Below are 20570 nucleotides of genomic sequence, written 5' to 3' on the forward strand. Positions count from 1 at the left end.
GAAGCACTCCCGGTGAATGATATTAAAATACTTCTCAAATGATGCCATTTAACCTTAACAATTACCATATAATGCCACATTAGCAACGATAAAGCTGCTAATCCACGTAAAACAAAGCATCGAAAGATGTCGAAAATTAACGAGGCACTTCTAGAGGGCGGAAGCACTCGCGACAAATATACTTTTGTGGAAACTCCTTGAGGAGCGATTTACTATGATGGCGTTGTTCGTTGCAGATTTCGTGCGGTAAATGGAAAGGTATGAACGTTATTTTACTTGAAAATATCCTTGAAATTGATAGTTGGTCGCCCAGAATGACACGCCGTATTTAAATAATAAAGGGGAAAAGGGAAAACAGGCCCAAATGTCGCCACGTTCGATGAATTTTGAAAGGAAAGCGTTGATAATATCTTCCGAGGCGGGTTTACTCAACTACGCTACTTGTTGTTTACTTCGGGTTTATTTTTCGGAATTTTCAAAATTTCCGAGTCGTGGTTTATTAAACCGGCCGGATGTCATGCGGAAATGAAACCAACGAGATGTCATGCGGAAATAAACGTATGGTTTAAGATATATATGTCTGTTTTATGTCTGTGACGAGTTGGGAGGGTTTTAAGAATTTGGTTAAGGCTTATCGAGGGTCAGGCTGAAGAGATATGGCTAGCCTACCCTTCACCCCCACCTCAGCCTACCTTCTACGGTAGGTTATGGGTACCGGGTGCCGGTGGAACCATGCCCATATGCCCTTCGTGGGTTAAATGTAGCCCCTTAGAAGAAATACCGAAAACTGACTTAGAAATGTCCGAAATTCCCAAAAGACCTAGCTGACGGTAGTATATGGGTATGGTAGAACCATACCCATATACCTTTCTGGCCCCTTACGGGAAATGTTCAGAACCCAAACCTGGCTTATGGTAGGTGTATGGTACCGCACGGTGAACCATACCCATATACCCGCTCGTGGGTTAAATGGGTGCCCCTTAGAAGAAAAATGGCATAGAAATAGCCGAAATTACCTAAAATATAGAATGGGGAGCAAGTACCCTCCCTAACCATATCAGGGCATACAGTGCCCTAGGTTAGGTTAGGTTAAGATGCGTCAAGCTTTTTGGTAAAATGGTGAAACTAAAGGCTAATGTTGCGGCCTGGTTCCCGCCACTCGCCAGCTGGAATATTTACCACTTTCATGTAATGATTTTGTATATATTTTGCCTATGTTTAGGCTATGCTATTTACTGTCTTTTATTTATGCTTTAACATTCATGCCCAAAGGGTAGGTAGTAAATATGGCACCCATTTTGCACGTAATCTGGTATTTACTGAACCAGATGGGTGTGGTAGTAGTCTTCAGTTGTGCTGGTAATGCAGTATTTAGGGAAAAACATTCTTACACTCTTACACCCCTACAAACCAGGCCTGCAGTGTCTCCCCATTCATTTTATGGTAAACTCTTACTTGGGATTCGTCAAAACCTACACACCAGCATTTGCTGAATGAGATGGTTCAGGATATTCAGCATTTTTTTGGTTGATGTATATATGTCACCCACCCATTGGCTGGTACTAAACGTCACCCATTTTGCCTACAGTCTGATAATTAACGAGCTAAAGGGGCGTAGTAATAGTCATCGGTTATAAACAACTTTCACACACTCGATTATTTTCAGTGGCCCCAAGGTTAGGCTAGTATAATTCAAGCTTTCATATAAGTTAAGTATTGAGCAGGTGGGTTGTCTGTCTGCATGTGGGGCTACTTTGCTATTTGAGAGGTGACCTAAAATATTTAAAAACTGTCAGCCTAGGCTAGGCCAATTACAAAATTTTTAGTAGAGATATTTATAGGGTAAGGCATTAAGTGCACATTGATGTTAACCATTGTACTGTAAATGGAGTTATGGTAACGGTATGTGAGTGAATGCCCTGATGGAAACATGCCTGACAGGTGTACCAGGAGCCACATTACGAATGGTCCCATTGAGTGTATATAAATTGGCATGAACTAGTTTATTGTAGTCTACAGAGGTTTGGTTGAAACTTTGTTGGATAGCACCTGCCCTGATTAGCCTGGAAAAAGATGCTTAGGACAAGTTAGGTTAGTGTATGATAGGCAATGTCAATACCAGGTGATTGTCCAGAAATGCAGTTAGTCCCTGTTCACTGTTAATGTTTGGGGATAGGCATAGGAATAGGGCAAGACGCAAGTTGATTTGCAATATGAACATATTATTTTTGGGCCAAGACTGTACTTTAGATGATTGAGTGTGGGCAGTATTAACATTTTGTGTGGAGAAGGGTGTAGGGTAAAATATCTGGCCGTGACATGGTGGCTATGTCTGCCCCGCTTGACGCGCTTCTGAAAAAGGCATTTACAAAGACTTCACATGCATATATTTTATTAATTTGGCATATAATTATAACTCAATTTTTTTCATGAAACTTAAATCTTTTGAAAGGTTTCTTAGTTTCATTTTCTTGTTGTTTGAGCAATTAAATCTTTTGAAAGGTTTCTTAGTTTCATTTTCTTGTTGTTTGAGCAATTAAATATAGAGTGTAAAGGTGTAAATGTAGCGGTCGATGTGTTCTGAGGGATGTTTTACCCTACAGCTGACATGTACTGCCACTTGAACGTTCTTTTGTGTAGTATGCTTCACTGTAGCTAAAATGTGTTGTGTTATGGGTTTAAGGTACAAGTCAAGTACAGCACAGTATTATGGCCAGTTTCGTAATTTGAAAAACAGTAATTCAAGTTATGTTTGTTCCTGCCGAAATACAAGCTGTTGTCTTTAATGCAGGGATATTTTTCAGCATAAGCTGGAATAGATCGTTGGGTAGAGCTATGATCTGAACCCATCTATCCTATTAGGAAGATTTAGCTGCCCTCTGATTTGTGTCATCACATATAGGGTCACACTTGGTTGTCTGAGGTTTTCCTTTTCAAAACTTGGGTTGAAGGCCATAACACTTTGTAATCCTTATGCCAGGCCAAACAGGCGGTTACAGGAGTCATCGCTTCTCTGGTCACTGTTGTACCCAGGAACATAACATTTTTGGATGGCTATTCAGCTTGCCCATCAGTGGGGAGAAAACCTCCCACCTAGGAATTAGTCCTTGCTTAGTCCATGATTCCAAAGAAAAAGTGTTCAGTGATGGCAGATGAGTAGAGGATTTCCCCCACTCTCCCTCCTACCACTCGTTACCAAGTTTCCACAACAAAATCCAGCTCCTGCTAAGGAATTCTTTTGCGTAAAAGCTGAAGTGTTTATACCCAGGAAAAATATGAATTGTGTTGAAAATGTGTTATTTTATTCAAAAGAGGAATGTCATAGGTATTCAGTATCTTCCTTTTTACCCAGTAGGCGAGCCTTCATGCATGCAGACCTGGCCAACATTGGGTATTCCATTTCCTTCATATAGAGACCATTGTGTGTGTTTTGGTATTCCATTTCCTTCATATTGAGACCACTGTCCACGTTACATGTAGCTAATTCACAACCTAGGCATCCAGTGATTCCCTTGTCCATATATCCTAGATGGTTTGCTCATTTCAGGATACTGAATTTATAAGCTTTTATAGGGTGGTCAGGTATATTCCAAGTCATTTTATCCTCAAGAAAAATTTAACATTAGTTGTTAAGATCTAGATGTATCAGTAAATTTACAAAAAAAAAATTGGTATACAGAATTATATATTGTTAATCATATTTTTGCAGATTTCACTTAGCAGCTAAGCAGATTGCTTGGAAGAGTTCTGATACTAAGGACAATATGCTATCTTCCTGATGCCGTAGAAAGGTATGTTTTCTTTCTATTTGACATTTACTCACAATGTACTTTGAAAGAATAGAGGTTTTCATGTTTTCAGTATGAAATTCTTTTACCACACAAAATTTCAATTCAGCTGTTTCATATCGAATTTCATAATGTTTATTTTGGTGCTTTGTACATTTTATTAGTGTGGTTTTTAGTAAGAGTTGAAAGTTACAGTAAAAAAAGAATTTTATTTTGCCCAAGATGTGACAGATTTTGAGGCAACTGGTCATCCTTCAAAAAGTATTGGCGTATGTTTTGATATGTATTTTGTTGTGGGTGTGTTGTAAGAGACAGATTACAATATATTGCAGTTGTCATTGGTTTAATAACTACCATTAAAGTGATACTTTGTTTATTGTGATAAATACCAAATGCTCTGATGAAAGAAATGAGTGAAGGAACATGTAGGGAGAGTTACTCTAGAAACAGCTGGTTTTATGGGCATGTTAGTTTTTAGGTGATGTTGGTCCCATATATGTTTATATAAGAGGAAATTTTATGGTCATTATTTCATAAAGTGTCTGTAATGGTATCTTTGGTTTTCTTGTCTGAAAGTAAGATTTATGGTAATCTTTAACTTATATCTAGAATTCAGTATGATGTTAAAAAACCATCTGTTGGCTTCAACACTTAGGATGTGTGAACTACTGTATAACCACTTTGGGTAGACAAGATAAGATGTTTCTTGTTATTGGCTTACCTTTTAAGTGAACCAAGTTATTACTGCCATCCAGGGTAAATATCGTGACTTGTCAGGCTCCATATACTAAAATAAATAATTTCGTGAGTTCCAGTGATTGCATGAAATCCAAGATAGCTAAGTTGCCTTACAATGGGTGAGTGAAAGACTACTCTAACTCGTGGGCTTGCATTTTTCTTGGCCTACAGTTGATGTTGTAATATAAGTTTTAGGATTTTTCAAATAATACTATGTCTGCCTTTTCATCACAGAATTTTAAAGTGATTGGTTGTTTACTAGAATCTAATACTACGCGTGATGGTGTGACATACATACTCCAGTTTAGGTTCTGGGGGGTGAACTGATGGTAACTTTCATTTTGCATCATTACATTTTTATATGTTTAGCACAACATATCTCTGATTATAACAGCCTTAGAGTTGGCATTAGGGTTTTATTCTTGTATCTTTTGTGTGTGCAATTATAGAAGTTCTTACATTGTGACTATTATGTGTGTATTTCAAAATAAAAACAGTACATGTTTTGGTTTGAGCATGATGCCAGCATGTTTTGATAACTAGGAGTCTTCAGTTTGCTCCCATGTCAAGTGTTCTCTGATCCCCTAGGCTTGCTCTAAGGCTTTTTAGGTCAGAGATTTTTTCGTATTCTTGATAATGAGATATACTTTCATTATGGAAATTATGGTTATTCTGGTGTAGTTCAGTGTTATAATTTTTTTTACTGACAGCTGATACAGTTTTATACGATACTATGTACTAATTGGTAGCCTTACATTTTTGTTGTTAACATAGAAATAAGAGGGGCAAACTGAAGTATCCTGTGTTAAAAACATGCTTTCTTGTGCCAAAAAACCATTCTTACATGTACTGTGTTTATTTTCAAAAGGTGGATGCTGTGGTGCGTGGATTTCTTCAAGCATCTCTTCAGCTTCAAACAAACAGCAGTGATGAGGACATTAAAGTATCTGGTGGGAAGGATAAATAAAAATATGAGAATTTGTGTCATCAACAGTTTAGCTGTTTATGGATAGGTTAAGAATTCTTTTGGATTAGTGGTTAGTCAGGATACTGAAGGTAAATCACACTGCAAGGTGTGAAAAGCATGACAGATATCCAGGAAATGACTAAAGAGAATTTGTATGTAGTGTCAAACACTGGGAGAGGAAGAAGGAAAATGAAAGTTAATCCGTATGCCAAAAGTTACTTGGAGAGTTCTGATAATGAATCAGATGAAAACTCTCCCCAAGTTTCAGAAAACAAGTCATTTCTTGATATATGTAAATTAGCAGCTGATAGAAGACTGAAGGCTTTAGATTCAGATGATGACAGTTTTATTTTAGATTCCGAGGAAGAAGATGAAAGTGTTGTTGCTAAATTGACTCCAGATTCAAGGTGCCATGTCAAACCAGATTTCATAGAGGTGCGGGAAGGGGATCTGACGGTGATACAAGAAGAATGTTGTTTTCTTTGTGAAGAACCCTTAGCCGCAGAGGTCACGGTGATGACAATGAGACTCCATGTTCCTCTGCCTTCAAGTTTTCTAAGTCCCATTAGCCTTTTACATTATTTTGGAGTTAATTTCAAATCTTCAGGTATAGACTTAGGCAGTATGGTCACAGTTGATGTATGCTGGCAATGTCACTCAGTGGTATTAGAAGGAGATAAAGTTTTCCAAAATTTTGTTACTGTAGGTACCTGTATGAAGAATATGTGGCCAAAAATTACAAACAAAAGTATGCTGTTAAAAAATGTTGAAGAACTGTGTAATGTAGAGAGTATGGATAGTTACGACGAAGAAAAGGACGAAATTGAACTTCTTCCGAATGATAGTATATCAAAAAAGGATGCCAAAAAGAAGAGGAAAAAACAAAGTGTTAGGTCATGTGATCTGAGGATGCGGATGTGTGAACTTTGCGGGACGAGTTGTGCAGGTTTGAGTAACTGGGAAGACCATTGTGAATCGGATCACAAAGTCACAAAGCACTGGATAAGGTATACATATCAGTTCGCTTTGAAACAGGCCATTTTAAAGAAGCTGAAGGAAGTGGTTTCAAAGAATAAAGTGGAAGAAAAAGTAAAATGTCCAGCATGCAAATTAGATTTTGAGGGTCAGAACCTATCAAATCATATAATTACGTATCATAAAATTGCAATTGATGAAAGTTCCTTGTCCTCGGTCCCAAATCCTAACGAGTATGTTATTGATAGCAGCATGGTCACGACAGATGGTCCCCATTTGTCTGCAGGACATATGGGTGATCCTGGTGGTAGTGTGATCAGAAGGGCTGATGCTGGAGGTCATGAGATTGTACAGAGTTGCAGTAATGTCATGACAGCTGGCAATATTGAATATATAGATGAACGGGTTACTCAGATTGGTGTGGTGTGTAATTTGTGCCACATATTCATTGAAGGTTCTTTGCTCGAGCACATTGAACTAAGCCATATGGATATCGTAGTATTGCTGAAGAGAGATCAGACTGAAGCCAGCAGGTATAAGATAGACACGCTAACATCCTTAGAGTCATGCGACAATGTTAGATCTTACAAGCCAAAAAGACTTTGGAAAAAATTGAAGTTTTCTTGTAATATATGTGGCCAAAATAAATTTTCTGACCTTATTAAGCTTCTGGAACACAAACGATCATCCCATGAAGAATGTGAAGAGGCACAACTGGATTATGATTCTGTGTTAGTTGAATGCCAGTTTTGTGGCTACAGAGTCATTGGAACACCAGCTCTTAGGTTACATACTATTGAAAAGCATGTGCAAGCAGGAAATCAGTCATATTATGAATATAATTGCAAGCTATGTATATTTCAGTCTGCAAACAAGGAAGATTACAAAAAGCACATGGAAATGAAGCACGGTAAAAACTTTAATCAGCATGTTCAGTGTGAAGTTTGTGGGAAAATGGTATCTTCAAAATATATCGGTGTTCATCATAAGAAGATGCATTCTCACTCCAGAAATTATGCTTGTAATATGTGTGACATGAAATTCTTTGATTGTCAGTCACTGAAATGTCATTTCACTGAAGAGCATGTGGATAATGAGTATGAATGTGAATTGTGTCAATTAAAGTTCAAGAAATACCACCAGTTACGGCAGCATCGTATCTATGTGCATAGTACAAAAGTTTACAAATGTTTATATTGTGATGCAACATTCAAAAGGAAATGCGACCAGTCTTCCCACACAAAAAGAAAGCATATGGAGAGAGAATATTTTTATTGTAACTTTTGTTCAAAGCAGTTTAATGATAGAGGTAAGCGTAACAAACATCTGATAATGGTGCATGGAGTGAACAGGGAAGATACTTGGTCTGAAAACTTTGCCCGTAACAAACGACAGAAGGGTTATTTTCATCAGCGTGCGATGCGGGGTGAAATGGCGAAGAACCAGCAAGGAATGGTGATTGATAACAGCCAGAAGCAGATGATAATGCCTAACAGACAAGAAATCGCCTCTACTGACGGCACTCTGATTGTTGAGCAGGTTCCGCAGTTTGGAGGAATGGGTTTTATGCATCCACATTTTACAATGCAACATTAATAGGAAACCATGTGAGAGTGTACATTTTAATTGGGAGTTGCCGAATGAGTGATGCGTTAGCTTTCAGATGTTTTATATATAATGATTTCATGTATGTATGAGCATTAAACATTGGTAGCTATGCTTCATCTATACTTTGATAAGTTTATAAAAGACTGAAGTAAATTAATTTTTTTTTAGACCTGTAAAGTTTAGTATTAATGAGTTGAGTACCAATGTAAAGGCATCTATATGACTGTATAAATGATTGATAATATAGAGTTTGTAGCATATACTGTACTGTATAGTTATTAAATAATTATCCATAAACTTGTGTTTGTAACTGCAATATGTACTGTAATTCTTTAGGAGCAGTGTGAATCTTCTCATATGAACCTATTACTTCCTTATAATTAGCCTACAGTAGTCATATGTTTAATTATGGCAAGACCCTCTCATGTGTGTGGTACCGTGCATGAAAGAGTAGATACCAGGATCCAAGGTAAGGCACACCCCTGTTCTGTAGTGTCTTCCGTAACAAACCCAATACTGTATACTTTTAATTAGCCCAAATAGCAGTTTAGGAGGGAAGAATCAAGCTACTGAAGACTATAAACTAGCTACGTAGGGCCCCTTACGTATCTGCACGATACTTTCTTAGGATTGATTTGAACGCCAGAATCTGTCTCCCAAAGATAACTGGGAGTCTTGTTTGGGTGTCAGGAGCCCCAATTAGTTTGGTAACTCTTCAAGATATTAATTTGGAACATGGTCATTGACCATCTTCGTAAAGTCCCACCTGAGAAGGCTGATGATTGGAAAGTCTAGTTGCCAGAACTAAACTCAGTGAGCTGCTAATGTGGTAGCAGGTAGAGCTTCTCCAAAGAAATGACTTAGAGAAATTAAATTTGGAGCATTACTTCATGAAGGGTATCGTGAAGAGGTACTAAGGAAACTACCGAGATAAGACTTTTGAAAAAGGAACCTTCCATCCCGTTGCTTCTATAGAAATTAATTATATTGAGGCTAATGAAGAAAGTAAAGCCAAGCCACAAAGCAAAGCAAACATGGGCTGGATTCTGCAGAGGACCTTTAGTACTATCCTCAGAAAGGAACACTGCAGACTGCTCTGAGTTAGGTACAGTACTGTAAAAATAAAATAGATGAAAATACATAAGGTAGCACTTAAGTTAAGCAGCACTTAGGAGACTTTAGTAATTTCAAGTACAGTACATTGAAGCAATAAAAGGTAATGAGTAATAAAGTACAGGTTTGTGTAAAACAAGTTGCAAATATATGTAAGGGAGTAAGTACAGTACTGTATTCAAAATGTCCAAGAGAAGAATGAAGACTAAAGGGTGAAAGGACTGGCTGTAGAAGAGTTAGAACATTTATGATACCTTGAGGAAACATTGAACTATGAAACAGGCATTGATAAGGCACCAAGACAAAATACTAGCAACTGTTTAGATGAAGTCGAAGATTGCAAAACTCTTCTACACATATGAAACAGTTATACTTTTAAAGAAAATGGAAGAGATTTTGAACATGATTACCACACAAAATGCTAAGATTTTATTGCAGTAGTGCACTGGGAAGGCCATACTCCAAATATGGGGGTGTTGAGAAATGTGGTATCAGGAGATTGAAATGGGTTGGTCTTAGGAGAAGGGAAGAGAAGTATTTACTTACATAAGTAGTGGGCACAGAATTAGCAGGAAGAAGACCAATAGGAATTGCCAGAAATCATGGAGAAAAGGTTTAGATAAACACCTAGAGTAGGTGGGAGTGAAGGAAGAAAAATTCATGATGATGATGCATGTATGCAGTATTTACTGTTGCAACTTGACTAAGTCGTAAGTATGTAGTAGAGTGTTTTCATCCATTATGTACTCACTTGAAACAGGTTAACCATGAAAACTTATAATATTCAGCATTAAAAAGGAGCCATTTTAAAACCACATATCAGATACAGTTTAAATAAATTAAAGGAGGGAGCAACCAACAAATTGGGAACAGGAACAATATTTTTTATGTGATTTAGGGAAATACAGTAATTGGAAAAGATGAAGCCAGGTAATTTTGAGGAACTCGGTGCCGTTACCATTATATAAAATTAAATTTAATGTGAATCACTGAAAATGAGCCAAAATAGTATCCTGTGCTTTTTTGGAAAATGATATTACAACTTGTTTGATTGTATTTGAAAAGATGTACTTGATCACTTATTAGCTTTGATGCAGAATTATGTCAAGTTTCATTTGAAGACTGCAACAACTTCTGGTGCATGTATGAGGTCTGTAGTACTCTTTGCTCAAGCAGTATATACACTGACAAAGATAATGTTAGACATTTTAAAGAGGTATGAATATAAACTGCTAAGATTCAGGGGCCAGAGTGTACTAGTGAGCAGTATATTATGAATGAAGAAGCTGTGGAAGGGTGTGGTGTATAGCAGCTGAGAAATAGGCCAAGATCTTGAAGAGTGCTGTGGTTTGGATGCCATGAACAGGTAGTCAGAAAACCCTTAGATAGGGAAGCACAGAACAAAGACCAAGGAAAACCCAGATCATGGAAGATTATCTGGCTGAAGATGCAGACCTTGTTAGGACTCAGGAAGAATTGCACAAGACAGAACTGTCACTTCTAATCCCTTAAAGAGGAAAGCTGAAAGAGTAATCATCATGATTAAGGATACAGTATCAAAGTAAGGTATCAGGCAGTCCTAGCAGTGTATTGCAGTTGAAAAAAATAATTACACAACACAAATTGTTGGTAGCTTAGGTGTATTTTGTTAGTTCATAGAGGTCAGGGAAGATTGAGCGGCTATACTTAGGTCATTTTGGGGATCACATCAAAACTGATAACTATTAAATAGAAATCTGCTCCAATTATTATAAAAATGTAAACTTGCAGCTATTACAGAGAGCTATTAGTAGTAAAAAAAAAAAAATAGCAACAGGTATCACCTTTGTAGGCTTTCTTGGAAATTATGCTAAAATGATGTTGATATAGTGAGTGTATGGTATTTAGAGCTGTGAAGCCCATAGGCAGTAGCCCTAAAAGGGCCATTCTTCTATGTCTTTCTTTTAACCTTGGAACACTGTAGTTTACTCTAGTCTTAGTTTTTAATTGTGGCAATTTCACCTGTATACGAGTCATTTTCCTGCTAAATACCCATTCTTAAGATGAAAGTCATTTATTTTTGGAGTTAAGGTGATAAGTATCATCCATGGGTATCCGCAGAGGATTTAGCTTTAATGCTAGTTTAAGGAGCACCCTTTCATAAATTGTAAGTGTTTTTGTGCATTGTACAAAGACTTGATGCTCTATATTGTATTTGAGTTTTGTTCTCTAGATGGTTAAAACCAGCTACAGGTTACCAATGTTGACAGTGGAGGTGAGTTACCCTGCAAGGTAGTTTCAAGAATGTGGCAGATTCTCTTGTAATAGCTGAAGATTTTTACCCTCCTTTATCTGTTTTTCATTGTTTATTGTAGTGAACAGTTAGTGATGTCTTACTCATGTTGGTAAGAATGACTAACATTACTTTTCTTGATGCCTGCACAATATGTATTGTCAGGGTGGATTAGGGTAGTCATTGTTAGAGAAAGAATAAAAGTACTGTACTGGATTGTCCTGTTGGAGAAATGTATATACTTGTTCAACAATGTTTTTGATGGGCACCATCCATAATAAAGTTTCCTCTCGAAGAATACCATTTGACCACTTGCAGGGAAACATTTTATGTGACTGTTTTGATTGTCTGTGGAAAAGGAAGTGTTGCAACCTCTGGGATGAAATTTTGTATATTAAACTATATGCAGTATGTGCAGCATTAACACTTGTTCCTACAAGCAGCCTATTAAAAAAATGGGATAAAGAGAAATTGCTAGAAATATCAGAGCAGTATTCCTAATGAACAGTTGAAGCCTGGAAGAAACTTCAACATTTTGAATTGTGTGGTCTGTTTAGGGGAAATTTACTTAATTTATATTTAACAGAATCAAAGAATTGGTTGAGAAGAAACCGAAATTTAGTGGAACTGTCCTAGAGGGACTGTACCTGACTTAGTGAAGCTTCTGTGTTTTAAATATACTCTTGTGAACTCTCATATGGGACATCTCTGTAAGGCCCATAACTTGCAAAGCAAGCTTCTGAAGAGTAGAATGTCCATATGCGAAGAAGGTAAAAACAATGAAGGGAATAGGATTGTTGGAAATAGCTCACAAACAATCATTGTAAACCTATACATACAAAAATAGGGATGTAAATAAGAAACATTAGGGTAATGTCAGTTTATGGTATGGTATTACTGGTATTACAGTACCTCGTAAAATTTTGTTACTCCACTTAGAGCAGTAGGAGGTTGGTCAGTACAACAGGTTCATAGGTACAAAGCAACATGTAGTAAGAAATTCTCTTCTTCTTTTCCCTCCGCTTGATGGTAACATTTGTTGCTCTACAGTGATAAGCAAAAATTGACTTACCAGCAAGTATGAGATAGCATTTATTTCAGTAAATAGTTCCTTCTTTTAACCAGGCAAATTGAATGGAGAAATTGGTTTGTATAAGTGAAAATTTGTGTGTTACAAGTATAATACAGTATTTGTTTCTTCATTATTTGTTTCTCAGAACCATCTGAGATAAACTATTTTGCTTTAATTGTTGGTTTTGTCTTCTTTTTCATCAGCTGTGTTCTTTATTTATTTTTTGAGGTAATTTTTTGATATGAGTATCATGCAAATCACAAAATTGATCATGAATATGTTTTGTTAATTTTTGGAAAATGTTTCAGCCTCATGTGAACTGTACATACTGTACTATTTTTTTTCCTTTAAAGGTTAACTATGCAGAATGGATTCAAAAGAAGATACAGAGTCATCAGGGAATCATCCACACGATCCTCTTGCCAGTGCAGACATTGATGCTTCAAGTTCTTCAGCTGAAAATGCCCAAACAAACTCGACCATTAGTGGGGATGTTAAAAGCAGTGGTAAAAAAGAAGAGGCTGATGATGGAATAGTGGAAGACACACTCAAAAACAGTGAGAGTATTAATGTTGGTGAAGATACACGTGACTCTCCAGAAGCTCAGCATGAAATCTCGGCTGCAGGTGAGAGTCCTTTGAACAGTAAAGTTTCTGATTCACCACCTAATACCCAGGCACCAGAAAGCAGCCTCAAGAAGCAGACAGTTCGGTTACATAAAAAACACTTATATCCCCTTTCTGTGCCGTCTCGTACTGCTGTTGATAAGAAAATTGTTTCTACAAAAAAGAAAGCTCCAGTGATTATACGAAATATATCAGAAATTGTAGCCAAAGAAAGTGACGATGATGTTGATTCAGAAAGTAAAGTTCATGCCAATAGCAGGTGTGAAGAAAGCTCTCATTCAAAAACTATTTACATATCTCAGAGTCCTAATCATGAAGAATTCAAAGAAAATAAACAGTTGACATTAGTTAGTCATTCGGAAAATGCAAGCACTCTTGATAGGTCTGGTCCTTCAAAATTTAAGGGAAATTTTGTGACTGAGGATGAACCCTATAAAAAAGGTACTTTAACCCCCAGTGTGGGATCTTCACAGTCTTCACCTTATAATACACGTTATGCTCACTTGAAAATTGGAACAATATTTTCTGTTGCTAATAAATCTAGTGGCATATCAAGAAAAAAATATGATAAAGACAGTGCTAAAGTTGTGAAAAGTGATGCAAATAAATATTCAACTGGTTTAAGGTGTGAAAACTTGAATGTTGTTGAAGAGAACAGTGATAATGGGGTATGCTTTTTGTGTGGGATTGCTTTTGATGATGATATGGGTATATCGCTTAGTGTTAAAAAGCCTCTTCCATTAAGCAATGTTGATGTTATTACACTTCTTGAGAGTTTTAGCATTTCATGTGCATCTGTGAAAGCTGAGAATTTAAATTTCGTTAATATATGTAATGTTTGTCACACTTTAGTCATTGAAGGGGACTCATCTTATAAACATTTATTATCAGTTGCTTCAGAAATGAGAGAACAGTGGCCTTATCGAGCAATGAAAAGTAATCCTGTTTTTTCACTCAGTATCCCAGATAGTACTCTTAGTCAGTTTAATAGCCCTGATGGTGTATTGGAAAGTGTCACCACATCTGAGACGCAAGAGTCTAATCATTCAGAATATAGAAAAGTTAGGGGGAGAGTTGGCAGGCCACCAAAAATAAAGGTTAAGCAGGAAGATGACGATGATATGAACTGGAAACCTTCTCAAGTGAAATTGGAAAGAACGACCAGCACCGGCAGACGGGGAAGACCACCTAAGAGAAAGCTGAAGAGAGAGAAAAGAGGACGACCACGTAAAGTTATTGTCAAGGGAGAGGCTTCAGAGAACGAATCTTTTACTTGTGGATTGTGTAGTGAAGAGTTTATGGAGGAGAGTGAATGGGGTAATCATTATGAAAGTGTCCATAGTCCTCAGTTGAGATGGGTTAATTACAGGTCACAGAAGAAACTGAAAAAGTTGATTTTATATAATATTCAGGAAAGTTTCTTAAATGAAGATTTCAATGAGATCACATGCCATGCTTGTGACAGCAAGTTCTTTGAAAGACATGCATTCATTGAACACTTACGTTGTTTGCATAAGATGGTTATAGATGATGAATTTATTGCTGCATTATATAAATATAGTCAGGGACATATAGAAAACCCTGAGGAGTTGTTTGACAGTGACGTAGAAAAGGATATCAAAGCTGCTAGTGATGGAACCATCATAAAGATAGAGAGGGAATCTTTGGCCTTTCCAGGAAAACTTGAAAAGTCTTTGAAATGCAAAGTTTGCCACTTGACCTTGAATAGTGAGCAGGCACTGAAAGAGCATACAGATACTAATCATTTTTCTCTTGTTGTTATCGGCAACGATGACAGTCGAGAGGTTGTGCTTCCTGAAGAAAAGTCAGATGATGGGAAAATGGAAATTGTGAGTGAAAAATCTGAACAACTGGAGGTGACTTGCAAAGAAGATACTGAAAACGATGACAATATCTGTGAAGATTGTGATGAAATGTTTGATAGTCGCCATAAACTGTTAGAACATAAACTGAATATTCATGGGAGTAATGATGATAGAGGGCAGGAAAAGGGCTTGTTAAGATACGAGTGCGAAGTTTGTGGTCGGAGAATTTATGGGCTGGCTGCTCTCAAAGTGCACATGACAAAGGTGCATTATAAGACTGTGTCAAGCTTCAAGTTTAGTTGTTGGATGTGTGTATATAAATCTCAGTCAAGAAGTCAGTTGGGAAAGCACATGAGAATGAAACATGGTAAAGAGATCATGCCCTCAGTTCAGTGTGAAACTTGTGGAAAAATGTATGGCTCAAGTTACATTGCTAAACATATAGCTACCATGCATTCAACACATACAAGAAACTTTGGGTGCAATTTCTGTGATATGAAGTTTTATGACATGGCTGGATTAAAGTTTCATATATATCATGAGCATGCAAATAAAGTTTGGAAGTGCAACAAGTGTCCAATGGAATTTAAAAAGTATCATCAGCTACGTCAGCATCGTATCTTTACTCACAGTACTAAAGTACATGCATGTATGGAGTGTCCAAAAACTTATAAGAGGAAGAGTGATTTAACAGAGCATGTAAAGAGACTTCACCTTCAAAGAGTAGTTTTATTGTGTCCACGTTGTCCCAAGCAGTATGTCAATCGCTTCAAATTGCGGAATCACCTGATGAAACATCATGATGTTCCCTGGGAAGACACTCTAGCAAGGAATTATGCTCGACATCAGCGTGCAAACAATTGCCGTAGAACAGAGGAAGGACTTTTGGAGGCTAATAAAGATCAGCAGCTGGAAGAAGACATTTTTATCCAAGAGTCCTATGATAATTTTGAAAGGCAGAAGGGCATGCAGGACATCAGCAATAATAGTGAAGAACAGGTAGAAGAACATGAGTACCGCGATCACTTCAACAGGCACAGCGAAGAACACGAGTACCATGTTCAGTATCGACAGAGTAACGATGGAATTTTGCATCAGCACCAGCAAAGAACTCATCACATAAGACCCATAAAAATGGAGAGAGATGATCATCCTGAGGAATATATTGAGATTATGGAGGCAACAGATACTTTCGCCAAGGATGGTGTAACTTATGTAATCATAGAGGAATCATAGACATTTTGATGCAGATTTAATGAGATGTAATATACTTTCATTCAATTAATTAATATAGATTATAGAAATATAGACATTTTTTGTTAAGAAAATATTCAATTGAAAAAATTCAGCGATGAGTTGTCACTTTTTATTTATGTATGTATTATATTTATCCTATATAGTTAGGTGTACGCATGTCATTTGTGGCATTAAATGAAAAAATAAATTTGATAACTGTGCTATATCCTCTTCTGAAGTACATCCTAAACCTTATCTTTTCATAAGATGTTGCTAAGAATGATCTGTGGAAAAGTAATCTTTTGAAGGAAATGCTTTCCATGTAAACTCGTTACCTGTAACTTACCCCAGACAACATTGTTTTCTCAAAAGAAAGTTAAAAAAGTAACTGAGCAGTTAAGCAACAGTTAGCTTTATACTTGCATCGTTTGGTCTTGTTGTCTCTAACAGCTAAATGGTGCCCATTTGTGGTGTTAACAACTAGGAGTGAGAAAAGAGGGATTAGGAAGAGTGAATTTCATACATAATGTAATCAGTTTGGATGAAAATGACAAATTTTGTAATTAATTTGTATTTTTCGTAGCTAACAAACCTGCAGTCTTGACATTATGATAAAACTTCTGGTGCCAGCTGGAAACCGGTAAAAAATAACAGGAATTGCTTATGCAAGGAATTGGTGGCATCTAGCATCAGTCACGAGGATGAGGGAGGAACCGGACAGTGACTTGATCACAAACCCCGTATTTAGCTTTCTCCTTACCCCTTCCCATTCTTCCATTGCCTTGTCCTTGGAAGTTTTGGGAGACAGGTCAGGAGATTAAATTCCTCATGCTGCCCCCCTCTTTCTTGGGTGGGAAGGTTCCCCCCACCCCCGGGAGCATGGAGGCAGAGCCATCTTGTTCACCTGTTTCAGGTTTGGATGCACAGCAGATTTGTGACATTTGGACTTCAGGCCTATCAGGTACCAATCTTAGATGGCCTCTTATCCACTTCAAGTCTTCTCGCTTTCCACTGTCGGCCGCCATGACAGTTCCCACTCCTCCTGGCCTTCACTCTGCTAGGTCTTGTGCTGCTCCCCCTGGTACGATGCCATTTGACCTTCCAAGTGCATCATCTTGGGTCACATCCCGTTAAGGCTATGGCTTCTCGGGTTTCCTGCTTAGCCGCCATGACAGTTCCCATAACAACGGCTGTCCCAGCTCCTATACAGTTTGTCTGCTCCTGTGACGTCACAGTTGTCATCAGTTTCTATAATGACGTCATCTACTGCTGCTCCATCTGTGGACTCTCGTTCAGGCAGTGTTTGACAGTCGACTTGGTCTTTCAAGAGAAGTACGGATGTGTTCTTAAGAAGAAACAACGTAGATCTCCCTTTCTTCTTCGTCTTCTCCTCCTGTTCGTTCTTCCCTCTGTCAGACATTGGAGGATTAAAGACTTTGTCGTTGATCCTCGCCCCAAGAAGCGAAGGACCATCTGCATTTCTCCACTGTCTTCAGACCACGTCCGTGACTCTCTCATACGTGTACGTGTTCCCGTTGGTGGTGTGCCTCGTCCGTCTGCCTCTCGTCTTCAAGAATCTCTTTCCAAGAGGAAAGCTACTGTGATTCTGTCTTCCCCAGTTTGTCCTGTACAAGTTAGGAGAAAAGAAGACAAAGCTTCAATCAAGAATCCCGAGTGGTGGAACTGATACTTATGTAATTATGTGGCAAAAAGCAGACAAAATGACAAATTTTTAAAGTAACTTGTATTTTTCTAAACATATAAACCTGAGGTCTTTTCATATGGGAGAAATCTCCCTCCCGAGAGTGATTCTACCTCCATGGTTGGGTGAATGGCATTGATGGTGCTTCCATGAAGATCATTGGTGGGACTCCTGTGAATGTCTGGAACACAGCACCCACCCATGTTCATATGAATAGTGGGCACGTCTTGCTTTCCCTTCCCTGCTTACATCTGTGAGTTTGCAGCATTCACATCCGACCGAAACCGCCTTTCACTACCATATTCATCCACAGATACTTTGACATTATAGAGGTAGGATAGAAATTTCAGTTTATTTGTTCCTACATGTATATCCTGTTTTTACACATGGGATAGTAATCCCTGCGTAAAGGCCTAATTGTTCCTACTCAACCTTGGTAATAGAATCCCTTTCGGAGTTGGGATGATTCCAGTCTTGACAGCACCAATTTCTTCTGATCCCTGTAAGTTTCCAACTTCCAAAAGAGCGGTCAGTCGAAGTGTCTTCTTCAGCAGGCGCTTTTCATAGGATGAAGATATAAGCCATTTTTTAAACTACCTGCAGACAGCATGAAAGGCAGGTTGTTCTATTCAGGGCACATGAAAACACCAAAATCTAAAAGAAAAAGGAATGATAGGAAGATGATGAACATGCAGCAAATACGAGCACATTGTAAGGATAACTGATGAAAGTCTGGGAATCTGCAAGTGAGCATTTTCACAAGCAAGTGCCATAACTATTTGTGCTTTGTATTTTTTCTGCTTTTCATTACATCATTAAACATACCCAGAAGCACAGGTTAAGAGCCAACAACATGCTTAAGTGACTGGACTCTTCACACCCTGGGAGCTCCTGTACCTGTTACCAGGACTGTGTTATCTGATTAGTGCTAAAGGCACCAGCAAAAACATGAGCTGAGGAAGACATGTACTTGGAGTGAGAACAAGCTGTAGTCAACTGATCCTTGAGAGGGCATTTGTTGAGTGAAGCCACTGTTGGCACACACATCACCTGGAGACCAAGTATGTGCCGACCAGCAGGCAGTACTGGCCTGACCAAGGGAAAGCACAAGAGGAAGAGCCCCACTAGCTACTTGCACTTGCATGGTTATCACACCAGGCAAGTGTTTCTGAAGAAACCTAAACTAACCCTGCTGCTTGCATGAGCACACCTTGCAGGCTAAGCGTGCATGGAAACCTGACTTAACCAGTAGTATTTCTGGAGAAACATGAGGAAGAGCCCAACCTGCTACTTGCATATGCGTGGTCTGTACGCCACACTCGCACAGCTAACATGAATTGCAAGGTCCACGTTTCCACAAAAACACGAGAGGTAGCCCACTGTGTGCACGAGCAAAGGCCTTGGAAAAACACATGTAGGGAGCAGTTCTTGTCAAAAGGGGGTTAGGATGGGGTACTTAGTGTGCCCAGTGAGGCTTGTGCTAGCCCAGTTGTCCAAGATAGTGTACTGAGAGTGCTCAGTGAGGCTCAGAGACTGGGAACAGTCTTCATCAGAGGTCCTATGGAAATTCTTTTAGTGGGGTAGTGCCGTCAGTGCACCTCATGCAGTGCACTGTAGGCATTACTTAAGGTTCGTTGCAGTGTTCCTTCGGACCCTAGTTGCAACCTATTTCATTCCTTTTGCTGTACTACCACCTTTCATATTCTCTGATTTCCATCTTACTTTCCACCCTCTGTGAAGTTTTCTTCCTGTTACACCTTTAAAACCTTTCCACTGTCAATTTTGGTTTCAGCGCTGAATGACCTTGAAGGTCCCAGCTCTTGGCCTTTGGCCTAAATTTTATTTTCTTCTTCCTATGGAAATTCTGGTGAGAGCACTTGACTACCATCTTCCTACGAGAAAGATGAGGAAATCACTTGTGCTCTCTCTCCTCTGAGGGAGTAGCAGTAGTCAATTTCCTGGGGCATATAACACAGGTAGGAAGCCAGCTATTGGAAACTCAACAGATCGAGCTCTTACTGGTTGCAGCATCTGCAAACATAGCAATTGATACACTAAGGACATGAGGTTCCTCCTCCTATACTGATTCCCGCCTCCTGCACAAACCCCTAGGAGGAAGACATAGGCTAGCTTCAAGGCTACCTCCTCAACTGAAGCCTCCAAAGTGGTAAATTCTCCTCAGCAACAAGGTATTGAACAGCAGGGATCTACCTACAGAGGGGATAAAGGTTCACTACACTCGACAAATGCTTTTCACACCTTAGTATGACTATTTCTCATGTAAAAATCACAACTTAGCAGACAGGAGCAGCACAGCTTTAAGACATCAAGTGATGACAAGTTAGTGAGGGGTATCCACCCACCCCCATAACCAGCAGTTAACCACCTTGTCATCAAGTTCAACAACCATCTCTAGCTCATGCTTAAAGATACTCCTATATATAAGGCAATGACTTGTATTTCAACTGGAATGAACTGCAGACACTTCTGTTTAAAGGCAGGCAAGGGCTGAGAATTATCAAATAACTTTGAAAAGGTTTAACAGAGAAGGCCCAGTGTGACTAGACTTCACATCAGACAACCAAATTCTTATGTGAACAAACACACCATTCATCTCCATAAGAATTCCCAGTTAGCATCTATGACT

The 20570-nt window shown here is 38.5% G+C and overlaps 1 protein-coding gene across 2 annotated transcripts; it reads left to right on the forward strand.

Moving 5' to 3' along the window:
- The first annotated feature begins 159 nt into the window (after window positions 1–159).
- On the forward strand, window positions 160–16445 carry LOC136832295 (PR domain zinc finger protein 15-like). 2 transcript variants are annotated; one of them, XM_067093192.1, is made up of 3 exons: window positions 160–258; window positions 3710–3791; window positions 12887–16445. In XM_067093192.1, exon 3 carries the CDS (start codon window positions 12901–12903, stop codon window positions 16219–16221), a length of 3321 nt encoding a protein of 1106 aa, XP_066949293.1. In that variant the 5' UTR covers window positions 160–258; window positions 3710–3791; window positions 12887–12900; the 3' UTR covers window positions 16222–16445. The 2 variants fall into 2 exon arrangements, with proteins under 2 accessions (XP_066949293.1, XP_066949294.1); XM_067093193.1 differs by lacking the exon at window positions 160–258 and adding an exon at window positions 480–558.
- The last annotated feature ends 4125 nt before the right edge of the window (window positions 16446–20570 follow it).

This window comes from Macrobrachium rosenbergii, chromosome 49 (assembly GCF_040412425.1).
Source record: "Macrobrachium rosenbergii isolate ZJJX-2024 chromosome 49, ASM4041242v1, whole genome shotgun sequence".
Lineage (NCBI taxonomy): Eukaryota > Metazoa > Arthropoda > Malacostraca > Decapoda > Palaemonidae > Macrobrachium > Macrobrachium rosenbergii.